We start from the raw sequence: 19,301 nt of genomic DNA on the forward strand, positions 1-19,301 counted from the left end.
CGCCTGCGAGGACGCACAGCTCTGCCCGCGAGGACACACAGCTCCCGCGCCGCACCCCCACTCTCTCGCCGGGAACCACGACCTCCCCTCCCGGGTGAAGCTGCACCGAGGTTCGGCCGACGGCCCCGGGCTGGGCTCCGCCACCGCCGTGAGCTTTGCAACGGACACTCTGCGGTAAGCTCTGTGAACACGCCGGGCACAAACCTCCTTCTGGTGTTAGTACATGAGCGACGCTGTTGCACTCAGCAACTGGGTCCCTGCGGGCAGCGTCACAATGTGGGGCTCGCACTGGGGCTTGGGGGCCGGAGCTGGGGGGCCGGGCCTGTGACGAGCGCTTGCTCGGCCGCTGAGGGGCTCCGGGCAAGAGCCCCCCCGCAGCAGCTGTACTTCCCGGTCCCGTCCACCCGACCTTCCTCTCCCCCTCCTCGCCTCCTCCTGCCACAGGTGACCCGACGCACTCTGTACTCTGCTTACACCTTTTTCTAATTGTCCCCCAAATACGCATGGAACAAGTGACATTCTGGTAAAACACACTGAGTACACCTGACACACGTGCAAATACTACACACATCCATGAATTAGAACCTGCCCACCATCCATCCTGTGCTGGCTTGTCTGCCTCCCATGTTGCACCAGCACGACTGCCAAGAGCACCCGTGACACCTGCCCCGGGCATTCATCCAGATGTGCATCACTACCCCTGTGCACGAGAGCACACCCCACATGGAAATATCCCAGGTGCCCTGAGCAGGTGAAGGGATTTCCATGAACTGTCAAGATGCACAGCAAATGAATGTCAACCCATGCTGACCAAGAAAAGTCGGTCATGGAAAACCATATATTGTATGATTCCACGTACATAAAACTCTAAAACAAGCAAAGCTACTCACGACCATGAAAAGCAGATCAGTGCTCGTGGCTGGAGGTGGGGAACGAGCACCAGGGAGTACAAGGAACTTCTGGGGGTGATGGCAATTTTCTGTATCTTTGTTAAGACGGAGGCCACACAGGGGCACCTGGGGGGGGTGGTGCAGTCCATTAAGCTAAACTCTTGGTTTCGGCTCAGGTCACGGGCGTGGGGCCTGCTTCACATTCTCTCCCTCCTGCTGCCCCCACCCTCAACCCGTGCCCCCTCCCCAAAATGACACAGGCTACAGGGGGGCCTTCATTTGCAGAGGAGCGAAAGGAAGGGAATTCCTTGGGGAAACACAGCTGGTTAACAGCAGAGCTGATCCCGTCCTCAGTGCGGGTCCACTGAAGATTCCACGCTCCATGTGGACAGGACGATAGGATGCCGCAGAAGGGCCTGCAACCACTCAAGAGCAAGCAGGCAGATGATGAGGTAATGCCAGGTGCCACTTCCTAGTCTTGGGTCTCGGCACCCACAGACACGCCAAAGAGAAGTGTCGGGGCCGAGGGCAAACAGCATGGCACTGCCAGCACCTGGCCCACGCAGCCCCCGAGTAACTCCCACTAGAGCCTCTGGCTGTAAAGTTTAAATTTTGAAATAGAAGGCAGACTAAGAGAGGAAAAAAAAAGAACTAAAGCTTTCCCCCACTGCAAGGAAGGAAAATGGATGGATCAACAAACCGTGGAAGGTAAAGCTCTACAGTCAGGAAAACGATTGTGGCAGAACGTTCTTGCCGTCTTACTAAGTAGGATCCCTCAAATAAAAGATTTCAAAAGCACAAAACACCAGGCCAAAGACAATGAATTTGACGACTACAAAATTCAATTTTTCATTCCACAAATAACAGTATGGGAAACTTTAATAAACAGATCCACAGAGCTTCTAGAAACGGTGTGTACAAAGCATGATGCACGTAAAGGAACTAACATCCAGGAGAACCCAGCTCCCACAAGTCAGTAGACACAGCCAAGAACCCCAAGGGGAGAACAGGCAAAGGGGAGGATGAGGCATCCACAGCAAAGAAAAGCCCAAACCCTGCAAGGACAACTGCTGCCCAGTAACGGACACAGGGATGTGAATTCTGACACCTCAGTGACAACACGCGTGCAGATGAACAGCCGCGAGGGAGGCAAAACCCCTGTGCCCAGCTCCTAAATAGGCATCCCCTCGAGGGCTGAGCCAACGACCTACCTGCACATCCTGCAATCAAGGGGATCTGTGTTCCCGGGCACGCACAAGAATGAATGCCGCATGTGTGCTGGTGGCTGTTTGTGGCAGAGGGACGCCCAGCACAGCCTGAGTGTCCACCAGGAAGCAAGGATTCGAAGCAGGAGGACGCAGTGTAGAACTGGAAACACCCAAGTTATCCAGGAACAAAACAGCAGCAGCATGACAATAAACAGCGCAGGTGATCACGTACCCCCAGAGGGCAGGAACGAAGGTGCTCCTTGGCCCACTGAGTATGCTCTAACACATGGCCCCTGCACCACCACTGTGTGGCCTCCATCATTCCGTATTTGTACGCTTGCAGGAATCCGACAGATGACGGCTGGAGGGGGTGAGTGGACACAGTGGGAAACGCCTGGCCTTAGTCACAGGTCCAGGCTCTAACAGCTGCTCCTACGACCAACAAGCTGCACAAACCCAGACAAGTTACTTAACCTCTTCGTATATCAAAGCACATATCCAGAAAATACAATTACTAGAGTCAACCCTTTGTGGCTGTTTTGAGGGCAAATAAATTAACGTGACGTGAACCTTACCATGCATGTTCACCTAGTGCTTATCCCTCCTCCCTCTCAAACAGTTTCACGAAGTCTCACCAACTGGAATATCGTGTAGCCATTACCAATAATAATTTATGGTGATCAAGCAGCAATGTGGTCAACGCTAAACAATGGTCAAGGAAAAGCATAGAAGAAATGACCAGAAATAAACAAATCAAAATGGGTCCCTCATTTGAACCTGAACAGAGACATTATAGGTGATTCTTCTTCTGCTTTCCCTTTCCCAAGTGTCCTGTGAGGCGATGATGTAACTTACAGTGAAAACACCTTTAATAATAATGCCCCGCCGCCAGGAGCTTCGGAGACGCAGGCCCGTGCACACATGCTCTTCAGGAGGGCTGACAAGCCGCACTGAGAGACAAACAGACGCAACTGAGCAGAGGCATCTGACAAAATCAACACCATCTCATCAAGAAAACACTCAACGGATTAGGTCCAGGAGAAAACCACTTCACCATATACGACAAGCCCACAGCTAATACCACAGTCAACTGTGCAAGCCGGAGCCTTTCCTCTATGGTCAACAACAAGACAAGTCCACTTCCATCACGTCTAGCACACAGTACTGTACCTCCCAGCTCGAGCATCTATTGAACAAACAGCTAACAAGCATCCAAACTGGAAATAAGAAGTAAAATGAGCTCTGCAGACATTATTATCTTGCACGTAGAAAACTCTAAAGACTCCAGAAAACAGCTGCCGTAACTAACAAATGAATCCAGCAACGTGGCAGGAGGCAAAGTCATAAAAACAGCTGAAATTCTAAAGGGAACAATGAACAATCTCAAAAGGAAACTATGAAAACAATTCTGCTTAAGATCACTCAACCAAGGAGGAGGAAAGCCTGCACAACCAACTTTACTGAACACTGCTGGAAGGAATTAAACACGTAAACAAATGAAAACACATCCCGTGTTCAGGGACTGCAGGAATTCATATATTTAAAATGTCAGTAGCACCCAAAGCCACCTATAGAGTCACGGCAATCCCTATCAAAATCTCCATGAAACTTCTTTCAGATATAGCAAACCCATCCTAAGATTCATGTGGAACCTCAACAGATCCCAAATAGCCCAAATAATCCCCAAAACAAGAAGAAACTGGACGACTCACACTTCATTTCAAACCTACTACCCGAAACTACAGTCACCAAGCCACATGGCCCCGGCATAAAGACAGACACGCACACTAAGGGAGAGGGGCGAGGGCCCAGAGAGAAATCCTCACACGGACACTGAAAGGACTTTTGACGAGAGTGCCAAGACCTCCCCATGGGGAACCGACGGTCTTTCCAACAGACCAAGCTGGGAAAACTGCATCTCCACATGCAGAGGAGGAGGCTGCACCCGCACCTAACGGCACACACAGAAACTAACCCAAAATGGACCAAAGACCCAAATGTAAGGCCTACGGCGCTACGACCCTTAGAACAAAACAAAGGACAAAAAGCTTCACAACACTGAATCTGGTGATGATTTCTTGTGACCAAGAAAATAAAGTGGCCTTCACAAAAACTCTTGAAATTTTTGTGTGTTCAGGAGACACTGTCTACAGAGTAGAAAGGCAACCCGCAGTCTGAGAAAGGGATCTATAAAGCTTACATCTGGTAGCAATTAATACCCAGAATAGACACACAACTTCTGGAACCAACGAACCACCGGACTCAAAAACGGGCCTAGAAGTAGAACAGACACGTCTCCCAAGATACAAGAATGGCCAATGAGCACAAGAGAAGATGCTCAACATCACTGATCATCAGGGAAACACAAATCAAAACCACAGCGAGGTGCCACCTCACACTTGTCAGGACGGCTAGAAGCCAGAAGGCAGGAAACAACAGGCGCTGGCGAGGCTGTAGACAAAGGGGAGCCCTCGTGCACGGCTGGTGGGAACGCAAGCTGGTGCAGCAAGTGTGGGAGACAGCAGGTAGGGGCTCCTCCAGAAAATGGCCAGAGCTACCCTAGAGCCCTGCAACTCCACTTCCAGGTGTAGACCCCAAGCAACTGGAAGCACGGGCTCAGAGAGCTCTGTCCACCCACGCTCATGCCAGCATCAGTCACAGGGGCAGAACCACGGGAGCAACCCAAGTACCCGTGGACAAGCAGATGGGTAACAAGAGGCCGTGTACACCACACTCCGTGCGGTGGAATACTACCCGGCCTTAGGAGGAAGGAAATCTTCCTTCTGCCACAACAGGAATGAACCTTAAGGACATCGTGCTGTGTCCAACAGCCAGCTGCAAAAACACAAATACTATAGAATTCTACTTCTCTGAGGTACGTAGAGTTGTCACGGCCACAAAGATCAGGCGAAAGGAGTGGGTGCCGGGTGCTGAGGGGACAGGGGCTTAGTGATTACTGGGTGCAGAGATTCAGTCACAAGGCGAAGTGAGGTACGGGGGGGATGGTGCTGACAGCAGCACAGCAGCGTGGATGTATTTAATCCCATTCAATTGCAGACTTAAGCATAGTGAAGATGCAGGTTTCACCACAGTAAACAAAAAAAAAAGTAATAATAATCTGCTACTAGGTGCTTCAGATGAGTGTACAAAAAAAATTGTAATATTTCATTGAATAAACTTCAAAACCTAAAGAACACCTTTGTAGATCCTTTATCGATGAATTTATTTAAAAATTCAGAATCTACTCTGAAGATTTAGGCGGTTTCTAACATTTAACTGGGAACAAATCATCATCTGCTCGTATAGCCTCACACTGTTCACCCGTGAAGCGGGCCTCCTCTGCATCAGGGCTGTGGTCCGCGGTTATATGGAAGCACATGTACATAACAGTGAACACATTCGACACATTCAAGGATACCAATACATCGAACACCAAAAGGAAACAGGTAATGATTAAAAGCTTGGACTGTGACCTCAGATCTATATTTATATTTGTGTTCCACCACCAACGATCTACATGGCTTCCTACCGCCTGAGTTCCAGCATCTTTAGCAACAAGAGGAGAATGACAACAGGCTTCTTGGACTTGGGAGGATTCATGGGGACAAACCCTACCCAGTACAGGGCTTGTCACTGAATAACCACGTCTCTCAATTCTGAGTCTCCTTGAAACTATGTCTTCAACTAATGCGACTGAGTTTTTATCATTACTGGGAAGTCTGTCTCCACCTCCTTGTCCCAGTTACACCTCACAGTAAGATCCAAGCAGAGGAAAGGTGCATCTCCTGCCCTCAAGGTGCTCTCAATCAGCAAAGGATGCAGAAACGTGTTTAGTAATAAGACTGATCACTGTGAGCAAGAGCAAGGGTAACGGGACTGGTTATCATGAGGAATGAACGAATACCTCACAGGACAGGGTATCTGGGTTGTGTATGTTTTGTCTATCAATGAAGGAAAAATACAAAATAAAGAATGGAGATCACAGAGTGCGCAGACCTCGGAGAACAGTCTCATCCCATGGAAATCTGCATGGAGAGCCGCAGGGCATGCCAGGACACTCAGCTCTCATCCAAGGCCTCACACAAACGTCCTGCTCAGGTGTTTGCACTCTCTGCACAACAGGGAAATAAAAACGAACCTCTGAAGAAGAATATAAACAGACCGATAATCTCGAAAAATACTGACAAAGCACAAGGCTGAAGTTCACTTGAAGGGGTCAGACACATGGTCCCCAGGGGCATGACCTGAACGTCTGAGGCCTGCAGGGAGCCCAGAGCGTCAGGAGCACAGCAGTCTGGGTGGGAGGGGGCCGCATCTCCTGTGGAGATGGAGGCCCAGATGGTAACACCCGGCACAGGAACCTGGGCTTCAGAGGAACAGAGAAGAGTGGTCAGTCCTGCACTAGTGATAAAATGGTGCTTTGGAAAAACATCTCGGGTACCAGCGATGGGAAGACACAGACCAGCAAGAGTGGGAGTCAGAAGCCCAAGGAGGCTCCTGCTGCCAGTACACAGGCGGGAAGGGGAGGGGTATGGGGAGAAGCACAGAGGCAGGGAGGGGGACGCAGTGAGGGGATGTAGAGGGAGATGGGGGGGCACAGGAAGGGGGCCAGGGTGTGGAGGGGGAGGCAGAGGAGGCCATGGAGGGCTCAGACCAGGCCAGAGCAGGGAGGGACAGGGAGGGGTACTCCATCCATTTGGGGAAGGAAACATGAGTGGATCTGCCCCTCACTATTCCCATACAGCGAACACTCCATAACCCCTTGTGGGTACAGGATAGAAATCTCACTGCCGGCCTCGGAGGACCCCTCTGTCTGCCCTCTGCTTTTTCATTTCCTTTCCCTCAACCCCTCCAGCCCTTCTGCCTTAATCCTGTCCAGCCTCCCTGGCCCAGCCTCCCCAGCCTCCTGACTTCCAATGAGCCCTGGACACAGGCCTGGTGTGCAGGCCAGCGTGTGGGCCATGCCCCATCCCGGCACTGATGCTTCTCCTATTCCTCGGTCAGACTAACGTACCTTTCCGTGGTTGTTCACACTCTTCTGTGCCTTGTCTGTATGCTCCCTTCACAGAACTGCACCGAAATGTCAAACATGAGAACAGCTAGACAATAAACTAAGCCAAGAGAAGAGACCAAAGAATTTAGCGTACTGGAGAAAGCACACTGTGGAGCTCCTGGAGCTGTGGGTTACAGCTGCGCAGGATCCGTTCTTCTGCAAACATGTTATTATGGAAAATAAAACAGCAGTGGTAACAATGGCCAAGTGTACCTGCCCAAATGCTACCACAGAAGAAATATAAGAGAGAATAGATCACTATAGATCAAAGTGTGTATGCAGTTAGCAATTCTGTGAAGAATTCTTCAGATTGCAACTATGGATATTTCTGTTTTTCAAAATAATTTATTTCCAAAGAATTAGTAGTCAACTACTACTTCTCCCTCATGCTCAACAAAAGTGGATCACAGTGCTCGCTTTGGCAGCACATACAGAGAAGATCTGCTCCTGTGCAAGCCTGACACACAGATTTGTGAAACATTCCATATTTTTGTGCAGTCTGCCAAAAAAAAGAAACAGACATAGAGACAAAGCAGAATCGTAACTCAATAGTCTCTAGCAGTGTCACAAAGTTAATTCTCAACAAGTCAGTACAGAGATGGAGCATGCCTCCTGGAACCTGAAAGGCCACCCGCACACAGAGGACTCACAGTTCTGGCTTGTGTTCAGCTGTAGCGACACACACACTTCACTGCCAACCACGGCAAAAGAGGTCAGAGGCCACATTTTATACCTGGGCTTTGACCTGAAAGTAAGCAAATTAATTGATGCCCTGATGTGAGACATTTACTTGAATGGGACTAGTCTTCGGACCCAATGTCAGTACAATCACATCAGTCAAGCACGGTCACCTCTAGAAACACCAAGTCACAGGTACTCAGACAGCAAGAAGACATAAAGGGTCAACGGCTCTTCCCAGCAGGCAGCAAAATGCAATGTGACCTCTCACAATGGCACAAACTAGCCATAATGCGAGAAGAGATGAACATAAAATCCACACTTGCTTCAACAGAGTGTATTTGCATTATAACTATTAGAATACTTAACAAAATGCTAATGCCACATTATAATTATCCAAATGAGATATAAATAGTATGTTTGGGTTTAAGATGAAACAGAAGTGACACACATGACTTACTTTATGGAACATTAAAATATAGTATATTAAAACACACTAAATACACTTAGTAATGACATAAAAATGGATTATGAGGAATCTTAGGGATTCAACTTTAAATTTGTTACTAATTTTGCTGTCATACAATTTTTTTAAAAAGATTTTATTTATTTATTTATTTATTTATTTATTTATTTATTTAGAAGGAAAGAGAGAATATGAGCGTGGGCGGGTGCCGAGGGAGCTGCAGACCCCTCACCGAGCAGGGAACCCGACACGGGGCTCCATCCCAGGACCCTGAGATCATGACCTGTGCTGAAGGCAGATGCTTCACCCACTGAGCACCCAAGTGCCCCCTTCATAGGACTCTTAATCTTTGTTCCTGGACTTAAAAACTGTAAAATAAGAGCTAACATTATGATCTTAAGCATAAAAATGTTATAAATATTTGTTTATATAAGTAATTAATCTTCCAAAACTTTAATTTCATGACACCTCTTCAAGTTCCATAAAATTTATGAATTCTTTTGTGCTGCTTACAGACTTTTTTTTTTTTTAAGATTTTATTTATTTATTCATGAGAGACACAGAGAGAGAGAGAGGCAGAGACACAGGCAGAGGGAGAAGCAGGCTCCATGCAGGGAGCACGACGTGGGACTCGATCCCGGGTCTCCAGGATCACACCCTGGGCTGAAAGCAGACGCTCAACCACTGAGCCGGGCTGCCCTACTTACAGACTTTTAAACTAAAAGACTTTTAAACTAAAAGCTATTCTTGCCTATGCTTACCTTCATCTCACCTGAGGACTGTACTTTTTTATGATAAAATGACTTGCTCGTTTTCATTTTATGATGATGAAGTATCACAAAACATACCTCAGTTTCTAAAAATATAAAATGTTTTTACTGAGAAATCAAAACTAGTTGTTTATTTAGCTCTCAGATAAGAACTATGGAATTTTATTATTATCATTAAACCCAATTTATAAACATATACTTTTAAATCAGAGGGACAGCCTGTTAATTAAAAATCAAATTTTCATCTCATATGTGTACTATGATTTCAGACAGACTCCTCTGGTGAAAGTATTTTCCATCCCAAATAATCGAACCTATTAAAGAAGTTTCTGTTAGTTATACCTTCGGAACAGAACACTAGCTGTTTAAAAACAGAGAGAATTACACTCTGGTAAAAAGCACACAGGCCTTTTTCCTGGGGCACAAGGCGACCAGAGGGAGCTCTTTAAGCTAGCATGCAGAACACACAAAGCACCAAAGAAAGAGAATATACAAGTTCAGGATTTTATGTGCAGCCAAACTGACCTTCCAGGGAAAAGGCTGCAATAACCATTCCGAAGCAGTGACAACCCAGGACGCCCTGAGTAAGCATTTCCTGGACAGTCTGCCTCTCTGGGCACTGGGATGGAGGCCACTCACGAAACCGATACAGCAATCCCACTTCCAGGTATTTATCCACAAGACATGAAGTCCTATCTCCAGGAGCTACCTCTTCCCCCGTGTCCACGGCAGCTACAGCATGGAAGACCCCACATCCCTGACAGAGGAGTGCTGTACAACAGCATGAGTGTGCATCCTCAAAAAGGAAACCCTATCGCTCTGTGGCAGCATGGGTACAACCCGAGGGCATCATGCTGAGTGATGTCAGTCAGACAGAGAAAGACAAACATTACATCATCTCACAGGCGTTACCTAAACAGACCCAGCTCACAGAAACCATAACAGATCGGTGGGCACAACAGGGAAGGGAGCAAAGGTACAAACTTACAGATATAAGTGAGTCCTGGGCATGTCGGGTACACCATGCTGACTACAGTTAATAACAAAGGATGGTGTGTCTGAAAGGTGCCAATACAGGAGATCTCTGAAGTTCTCATCACAGGAAAAAAGTGTGTAACTATGGGCGGTGACAAGTGTTCACGGAACATACTATGGTGATCATTTTGCAATATGTACGCATACAAAGTCATTATGTTGTATGCCTTATAACCTAACACAGTATCACATGGCAATTATATTTCAGTAAAACTGCAGGTAAAAGAATAAACAAAGAGATCTACCAGAGAATGAACTCTGGACACCAGAGAAGGGTGGTGGTGGGAACCCCAGCTGCGGGGTGAGGAAGGACAGTCTAACATGCACCTGTTACGGTACAAGTGTCTGAGAACAGGGATAAAGCAATTTACACTGTTTCCAGGACACACATTATGGGTGACAGTGCTGGTGTTGTTACTCTCTAACTGTTCATATACAACGTTGGATAAAATGACTGAGGATCTACATTCAGGACCTCCTTACTCTGCAAGCAAAGAAATAAAGATTTTTGGTAGAAGAATTACAGAAAACCAAGCAGCCACAAATCTGAAAGGAAAACATAAGTATGCATTCATAAGATTTTTTTTCCTCTTACAATTCTATTTACTACCTTTGCCCACAGAAAGGCCTGGACAGACCAAGCAAGCAGCAGTGAACACACCAAGGGCCAGACACGTGTCTGAGATACAATTTCTATGTGACAAGAAACCAGAGCCACTTGGAAAAGTCGAAGGTTCCGGGTCTGCAGCAGGGTGTAAGAGAGGTAAGCCTGAAAAATCCTGCTGGTGAGAAAGCAGAAAGCCACTTCGGGAGTCCACAGGGAGAGGCTCCAGCTGGGGACAGACGGAAAAACTGGAGCATAAATAAGGATTTTGTCAGAAAGGGACTGAAGTATATTAAAACTACTGAAATGCATGAATTCCAAATGACAATTAAAGAACTAGTTTTCATTAGAGAATGCTATTTTTAAAAATGGGGAAAAAAGAAAGAGTGTTATTCTCCCTTCAGACACAAATACACCACAGGAATACCCAACAGCAGCAATGGCAATTTTACGTCCTTCCAGAAGTACTCCGGTTTAAAACAGCAAGACGAAAGTAGATTATCACCATTCTGCACTCCGTAACGAACCACCGGCACCGTTGGCGACACAGCAAGGCTGCAAACCCAACCCCGGGAGAAAGTGGCAGCGCGGCGGCCTGCGGCAGGACATGCCACCTCCACGGGGTCTCGCCCCACCGAGCCTCTAGGGCAACTGTCCATTTCCACGAGCGCACAGGAACGACCAGCCACGGCCAGACTATGGGAAACCACGGAGCAAAGGAACCAGTTTCTTCAGTAGACAAATTTGAAAGGATGAAGGAGAACCTTTACATTGAAGGTGACCTCAAAGATATTTTCCAAAATAAACACAAGCAAAAGTCAAACAGTGCACAGACCCGAACTGCCGAGTTCAGGGTTTGCCAGGCTTCCAAATAGCCGAAGAGCCCGGATCCCAAAGCCCCAACCTGTGGAAGGTCCACGGTTACAACAGAGTCACGCAGCAGACACAGCAGAGAAGGGGTCTCAGTGACCGCAAGTGCTTGCTCCACGGGAACTCTGCTCCAGCCTCGGGGCCTCGGCACGTGTGTAACGATTACAAGAGAACTACGTTCAGGTGTCACTGTCACTGAGCACGGCAATTTGATGTAAAGTTAATCTAAGGGTGCCTGGTGGCTCAGCGGGTGAAGCGTCTGCCTTCGGCTCAGGTCATGATTCCAGAGTCCTGGGATCGAGCCCCATGTCGGGCTCCCTGCTCAGCAGGGGGTCTGCTGCTCCCTCTGCTCATGCTCCCGCTCCATGAAAGTTAATCTAAAACTTGAAAAGTATTTGCCTGCTCAGAATACAGAATAGAAACCTGACTATCATAGGACAACGCTTCTCCCAACTCACTTTGGTCAGGGTGGAGACAAGGACACCAGCTCGGCCCACGAGCTAGGGCAGCAGGCCCGGGAGAGTGCACACAGGCCCTCCTTGGGGCTGACAGCCTCGCACAGATCGAAGGACATGAGGGCGGCGGTGGAAGCAGCAGATGCCATGAAGTGTGCCCCATAATAGAGAAGAGGAGTGGCTCTCAGGTGGGAGGTGAAGACGCTGGGACAGGAGAGAAGGGAATGCTTATCAACCAGTCCTCGTGCAAAATGAGCAGGGGTGTGCGCTCCTGGTGACAGGTCTGTGCACACGCCAGTGCCACGAACTAACAGCAACCTTCACAGCCAGACCGTGGAGCCTTGCTCTGGGAGAGCACCTCCACGGCTGTCAGAGGAGGATGCCCGGGAACAGAGAAACACTGAAGTACTTCCATCAAGCTTAAGTGACCCTAATCCAAAGAGCACCATCTGATTTCCAGGTTCTTCCATAAGTAATTTTGATATACATAAACTATGGTTTAAAAAAAAAAATCCCAGCCATAGGAAAATAGTTATGACTTTGTATTCTTGAGGTTTTGAAAAAATGTTTTTAGGTCAATACCACCTTGCTGCAACTTGTACTTTGTAACACACCCTCAAATTATTTGCTGTCTAATCAAACATACTAATTTGAATTATTCTGTACTATTGTATTTGTATTTTCCACAAGTGTTAACTATTTTCTTCTTCTCTTGGCCTGCAGGAGCTAGAAGGTGTACATAGCAACTTTTAAGTACTCAGAGCATCAATACAGACACAGAGCAACACACAGCATCACTCTTTCTCTTTCTCTGGTCCCTCCCCATCTCATGAGCAACCTTTATCATCTTTAACAGAATGTAGGTAAGAGACAAAAATGCAGCACTCAGTTTTGTTACTTATTAATAAGAAAAAAAATAAGCATTTCATTAAACTGCTCACAAATCACCTGTTTCCCACTTTTACATATAGCATCTAAGGAATGTGTACCAAGAAAGAAAGAAATTCTAACCAAATTACCAAAATATATCAAACATTTTTAAGACGATGAATTTAGCTTTGTTCTCTTAAAAATACTCAGAGAAACAGAATCAAGTTCTATACGAAGACCCCCTTGTAATTAGTACATAACGTGACTATTGATAGAGAAGTCTGATGATTTCCTGTCCCCAATCTTGGTCTACCAAAATAAACAGCATGGAAACTAGGAAGATAAAAAAACACCTGTTCTTAAATTGATGATTTATTTAATATAACTTCCAAAATACGGAATGAAATGGTCAGGACATCCTGGTTTAGGGGGCTGAGAACCGAGGGGAGGGTGTTTCCCGCACACTTGTCCTGTAGCTGTGAGCAATGAACAGTTCACAGCTTTTAGACAATGGACACAAAAGCAAAGCCTTTTTAATAAAAAGACTTAAAGATTTCTTCTCAAGAGTTAAAAAATGTTTGATCATTAAAAGTTATTGTAAATAGAACACACTGATGTTTTACCTCTCTGGTATTCATTCATAAAACACCGTAACACAAGCTGCCTATTTATGTCTCTGTTGTTTTTCTAACAAGTGCATAAGACAAAACGTGACGGTTACTTTGTGATGGGTTGATGAGCATTAAGAAGTTATTTTTGGGCCTTTCTCCTCCAAAATCTTACAAAAAAACTTTACAAGGACATTTTTGCTTAGATTCACTTACTTTGTAATACGGTCAATGTTGGCAATTTGCTTCTGGTTCCGTATAATCTCAATGGCTGCCCAAAGATGCTGGATAGCTTTTGTATCCGCCTGTCGTCTTTTTGTTAGACGTGCCATGACCTGTTCACTTCTTTAACTGCAGGAATATACAAAAACATAAGGGGAAAGAAGCATGGATTACACGATGAATCACTATCAATACAAGTAACAGTCTCAGCACCTCCTGACTCCTAGTGAATATGCTAATGTAGTATAACAAACTGTATTTTCTACCATCTGTTGCCAAATACTTTGTAAAATCTGCTATTCACTGTTACTTCATAAAGAGTTAAAAAGGTCTTCCAAAGAAGGACAAATGGCTACTTCAAAAATACATACATTTCAATTTTATTTCAAAGCAAAACTATAACATAAAATTTCACTTTTTGATACTATATTATATGTAATTTCATAGATCAATATAAATGGAATTCAAATATCCTAATTCTTTGGTACTTTATTATACTCATGGTTTTAAAATTTCAATTTTATGTAGACATGCTGACAAATGAAAACATTTTTCCTTTCAAATAAAACCATAAACAAACTACAAGATAGTTATTTCTGACTGAGGTGTGAAAGGCTGGGAGCTGGTGTCCCAGGGGAGGACATGGGTGAGCCCACAGGCTCAGAAACGTCCACACGGCTGGGCCGGGTTGCTCGTCGGTTATTTTGCTGGGCACCGACCGCAGCACCGTGGGGGCAGCGAGGAGAGCCCAGGGGGTGCGGGCTGGACGCGGGCGGGGCTCCCGGCCGGGCAAAGGGGTCGGCCCTGGGGACCCCTGGCTGCAGGTTCGGGGTGTGCAGGCCCCGGGCCGCTGCTGGACACTGAGCCCCCTCGACGGGCCCGTCCTCTCTCTCAAGGGAAGAGACTGAGCGAAGGAAGCCCGGCCCCTTCCCGTGTCCGTGACCCGCTGGCAGAGCCTCAGAGGCTGTTTGCACAAGGCGGTGCTCACTCTCTCTGCCGAAGCCCAGCAGGAGCAGCAGCCCCACGGAGGCCCACCCAGAGACTCTCCCCAGAGTCTGGGCTCAGCCGGCCCCCGGAGCACCTGTCCTTCAGAGGTACCTTCCCAGCAGGAGGATTCTGAACCCTTCTAGGCTATTCCCAAATGTCCTACATCTTCCCACCACGACTCGTAATAGCTGCACAGTTTGCTCCACAGAGAGAATCTCCAACACATAAAGCCAGCATTCGAATTTTTAAGAGAACCTAAGGAAAATCCAGTTGGGTTCAGGACAGAGACACAGAACTGAAAGATAATAACAATTACAAGTATAATTGATGGGGATCCCTGGGTGGCGCAGCGGTTTAGCGCCTGCCTTTGGCCCAGGGCGTGATCCTGGAGGCCCGGGATCGAATCCCACATCGGGCTCCCGGTGCATGGAGCCTGCTTCTCCCTCTGCTTATGTCTCTCTCTCTCTCTCTCTGTATGACTATCATTAAAAAAAAAAAAAAAAAAGTATAATTGATGGATACATCTTTGGAAAGAAACCCCTTTAAAACATAAGGATACTTTTCAGGGCCAACGCACCTGTGGGGTGAGCGCCTCCGGGGGATCACAGCGGGGGGAGCACCTGGGGGAGCACCTACGGGGGGAGCACCTGCGGGGGGAGCACCTGCGGGGGGGCGCCTGTAGGGGGAGTACCTGCGGGGGAGCACAGCGGGGGTAGCACCTGCGGGGGAGCGCCTGTGGGAGGGGAGTACCTGTGGGGGAGCACCTACGGAGAGCGCCTGTGAGGGGGGAATACCCGCGGGGGAGCACCTGCGGGGGAGCGCCTGCAGGGGGAGCACCTGCAGGGAGTGCCTGTGGGGTAGCACCTGCAGGGGAGCGTCTGTAGGGGGAGCACCTACGGGAGGAGCACCTGCAGGGAAGCGCCTGTGGGGGGAGGACCTACGGGGGTGAGCGCCTGCAGGGGAGCGCCTGCGGGGGAGCACCTGGGGGGGAGCGGGGTAAGGGGGTGGGGGAGCACCTGCAAGGGGTAGTGCCTGCGGGGGAGCACAGTGAGGGGAGCACCTATGGGGAAGTGCCTGTGGAGGGGAGCACCTGCGGGGGGAGCACAGCGGGGGGAGCACCTATGGGGAAGCGCCTGTGGAGGGGAGCACCTGCGGGGGGAGTGGGGGAGGGGAGGTGGGGAAGCACCTGCGGGGGGGGGGGGTGCCTGCAGGGGAAGCACCTGCGGGGGAGCACTTGCAGGGGGGGGGGAACACCTGCGATGGGAGGGGAGCACCAAACTGCCTTCCTGGGGCTGCTGGGCTGCTGGCCAGGGAGCAGGGAGGGAGGGCCAACCAGCAAGTAAGACGCAGAGCGACACCTGAGCGACACCTGACGGTCAGGTGCAGCGGTACAGGCCGCAGGGGGCTGCAGGGACTCCACCAGACCCCACCTCAGCCAGACCCGTGCACCTAAAGACGACAGATGTCCACTTTGTGTACGGCGCTATGCTAGACAGACACCATGAAGTACTCAAAAATGAAAAACTGTAGTCCTTGCCAGGAAATAGCCTAAAGCTGGCAAAGGAAGTTTGACATCTGCATCAACTGCTAACTGTAAGGTCAGACTGGACAAAGGTCATCTAAATATGTGCTGGGAGACTCCACACAGAGGGGACAGTACTTCTAGCTTAGGAACACTGAAGAATGGCAAATGTATGGGAAAATAGAAGAGAAATATCTTTAGTTCCTTTGAAAGATAATTGGCTGTCTAAAGCAAAGATAAAAATAACTGTTAGGCTTCATTACGGCTCTGACACATGTAGAAATAAAACACATGACAACAGAAGCACAGAGGGTCTCAGGGTAGTGACCATATCTTGTAAACATGCAATTCAACTTGTGTTTAAGTACATATGTGAAATTAAATTTAAGAATAAATTTAAGAATAATTTATTTAGAACTAAAGAAAATATATAAAACCAAAAAAGAAAACCTATGAAACCAAAGCTAGCATTTTAAAATACATAAATAATAGATATATTTATTATATATAACTATTTATAAGGCAACCCCCGTGGCTCAGTGGTTTAGCGCCACCTTCAGCCCAGGGCCTGATCCTGGAGACCGGGGATCCAGTCCCACATCAGGCTCCCTACATGGAGCCTGTTTCTCCCTCTGCCTGTGTCTCTGCCTCTCTCTGTGTGTATGTCTCTCATGAATAAATAATAAATAAAATTTTTTTAAAAAGAAGTAAAATTCTAAAAAATAAATAACTATTTACAGAACATAACCGAAAGAACACAATGAGGACAGTAATAGCAGAAATTCTAGAAGTGATGTCACTTAAAGGCTAGAAATGGTTAAAATCAAGGCTAAAGGATGAAGTAAAACAGATATAAAGTTAAAACCAAAGATTTCTGGGATCTATCTGAATCTGAACCAGGCCACACAGACACATACATAAGGGAGATGCTCGCAAGCCCAAAGAGAGCCTTGCAAAGAATGCTCACCAAGTAAGATGGGAACAAGGAATTCTGAGACACAAGATCAACGAAACCAGCCTGACCTATTAGGATAAAATCTCTTGAAAGAACAATCACTGAGATTTTCCCTCCTTATGAAATCTAAAATCATTCATTAACATAACTCACATATGCCTGAACTACTCAAAATTCTTAAGTCTGCCCAGAACTGCCATCCTCGATTCCCCCTGGTTAAGCTGTGCTCTGCCCTTTCTCTGCTCTGCCTGGGGCTCGCTCCCAGCCTCCTTGCTCCGACCAAGCCCCCTGCCCTAGAACCCAACTCAACTCTTGTATATTCTAGTTATGATTTGCTTATAGGACTCTCACATATGTGCTGCCTTGTGCAATTAATTCTAAATTCCTCAGATGAATCTATCCGTTCAACTAAGAAGCGATAGACCTCATTTTTCAGGTCTTTCAAGGTGGCCTCGCAGTTACAAACGTAAGCTTCTGATACAGAATTATGAAATTCAACTTCTCCAGCTATGTTCCATGTTATGTAAACAATGTCCCAGAGCAAACCCTCATTATGAGCCAAAAAAAAAAGACCATAAGACTCGGAGAGACATCTAATGCGGTCCTCAATTTTTGGCTCCCTTTAGGAAGAGGAGCTCATTCAAAAGTGATTCTCGGGGTCCCTGGGTGGCGCAGCGGTTTAGCGCCTGCCTTTGGCCCAGGGCGCGATCCTGGAGGTCCGGGATCGAATCCCACGTCAGGATCCCGGTGCATGGAGCCTGCTTCTCCCTCTGCCTGTGTCTCTGCCTCTCTCTCTCTCACTGTGTGCCTATCATGAATAAGTAAAAATTAAAAAAAAAAAAAGTGATTCTCAAGAGGCTTATAGTTTAAAAACTATAAGTACAAAGCCAAAACTCCTCACTAATTTTTCCCTCAATTTCTCTTATTGTAGCAAAATATACATAAATTGGCATCACCACTTTTAAGTGTATGGTTCAGTGGCGTTACATACATCCACTCTGTACCTCACTTCATCCTGTGACAGCGAATCTCTGCATCCAGCAATCACAAAGTCCCCATCCCCTCTGCTCCCAGCCCCCGGCACCCACTGTTCTGCTTCACTTTTGCAACAAATCTAAGTACCTCACAGAGGTGAAATCAGAAACTATCTGTCCTTCTGTGCCTGACACTTAACAACACGTCCTCAAGGTCCACCCATATGTCCTTCCTTTTGATGGCTGAATACTATTCCATTGCATGTATGTAGCACATTTGGTTTTCCATTCATCTGTGGGCGGACATCTAGGTAGTATCCACGTTTAGCATATAATGTTGCTATGAACATGTGCATACAAATATGACTCCGGGACTCTGCTTTCCAATACACCCGGAGAATTACCATAAGATCCAGCAATTGCATGTTTGTTTTTAAAAACCCAACATTCAGTTTTCCACAGTGGGTGCCCCATTTTAGTTTCCTGCCACTCACGTGCAAGGTTCTAGTATCTCCATATTTCCATCAACATTTGTAATTTTCTGGGCTTTGATACTAGTCATCCTAATGGGTGAGTGTTGGTTCCAGGAACTCTGGCTAGCCCCTAGGTGATCCTGGTATTCTCTACCCCTGCAAATCCCGATTTAATGCAATCCCTTCCATCTATATATTTCCTCTTACATCCTGCAAATGCTACAATTGAGAGAATAAAATAAATCAAATCAAGAAATTAAAAAATAAGCAAAATTTAACAATGCAATACTTGGAGATAAATACATATATAGGAAAGCTCTGTATTGCAGGAATCTATAAACAAGATAGTAAGATTAAAATAGCAGGAGGCAGAGAAGAGAATGCATCCACGGGACCCACCAGGAGTGCAGAGAGCATTAGGTATGTTCTGATGTTTGCTTCTGGAGGTGGATGGGTTCAAGTTGTTGTTTTATTATTATACTAACAAACAAGTTTTATAAATATTTTAAAGTATTTACATCAAATATTATTATGAAATCTAAAATTTTAATCTCATTACAGAATGTCATTCCTTTATTACTTACATTAGGTTGAAACTTTCCCAAAGTCTACTAGTAATTTCAAATTATGTTTTATTAATAGTCTGCTCATACCATTTTCC

General features: G+C 46.8%; 1 protein-coding gene and 1 pseudogene across 25 annotated transcripts in view; one reads left to right on the plus strand and one right to left on the minus strand.

The window, feature by feature from the left end:
• ZMYND11 (zinc finger MYND-type containing 11) overlaps nt 1-19,301 on the minus strand; it is a 131,045-nt gene that overhangs the window by 62,042 nt on the left and 49,702 nt on the right. For 13 of the 25 annotated variants that reach the window (XM_035713156.2, XM_035713160.2, XM_035713159.2 and 10 more), the window contains exons 2-3: nt 13,724-13,858; nt 7,802-7,896 (exon numbers count right to left, since the gene is read on the minus strand). In XM_035713156.2, coding sequence (XP_035569049.1) covers nt 7,802-7,896; nt 13,724-13,839 — 211 coding nt within the window. In that variant the 5' untranslated portion in view covers nt 13,840-13,858. The remainder of the gene's footprint in view (nt 1-7,801; nt 7,897-13,723; nt 13,859-19,301) is intronic. The other 12 variants (XM_049101472.1, XM_025445562.3, XM_025445561.3 and 9 more) reach the window with 1 other exon arrangement.
• LOC112658885 (60S ribosomal protein L17-like) overlaps nt 1-19,301 on the plus strand; it is a 384,311-nt pseudogene that overhangs the window by 44,477 nt on the left and 320,533 nt on the right.

The sequence above is a fragment of the Canis lupus genome, chromosome 2, assembly GCF_003254725.2.
Source record: "Canis lupus dingo isolate Sandy chromosome 2, ASM325472v2, whole genome shotgun sequence".
Taxonomy (NCBI): domain Eukaryota; kingdom Metazoa; phylum Chordata; class Mammalia; order Carnivora; family Canidae; genus Canis; species Canis lupus.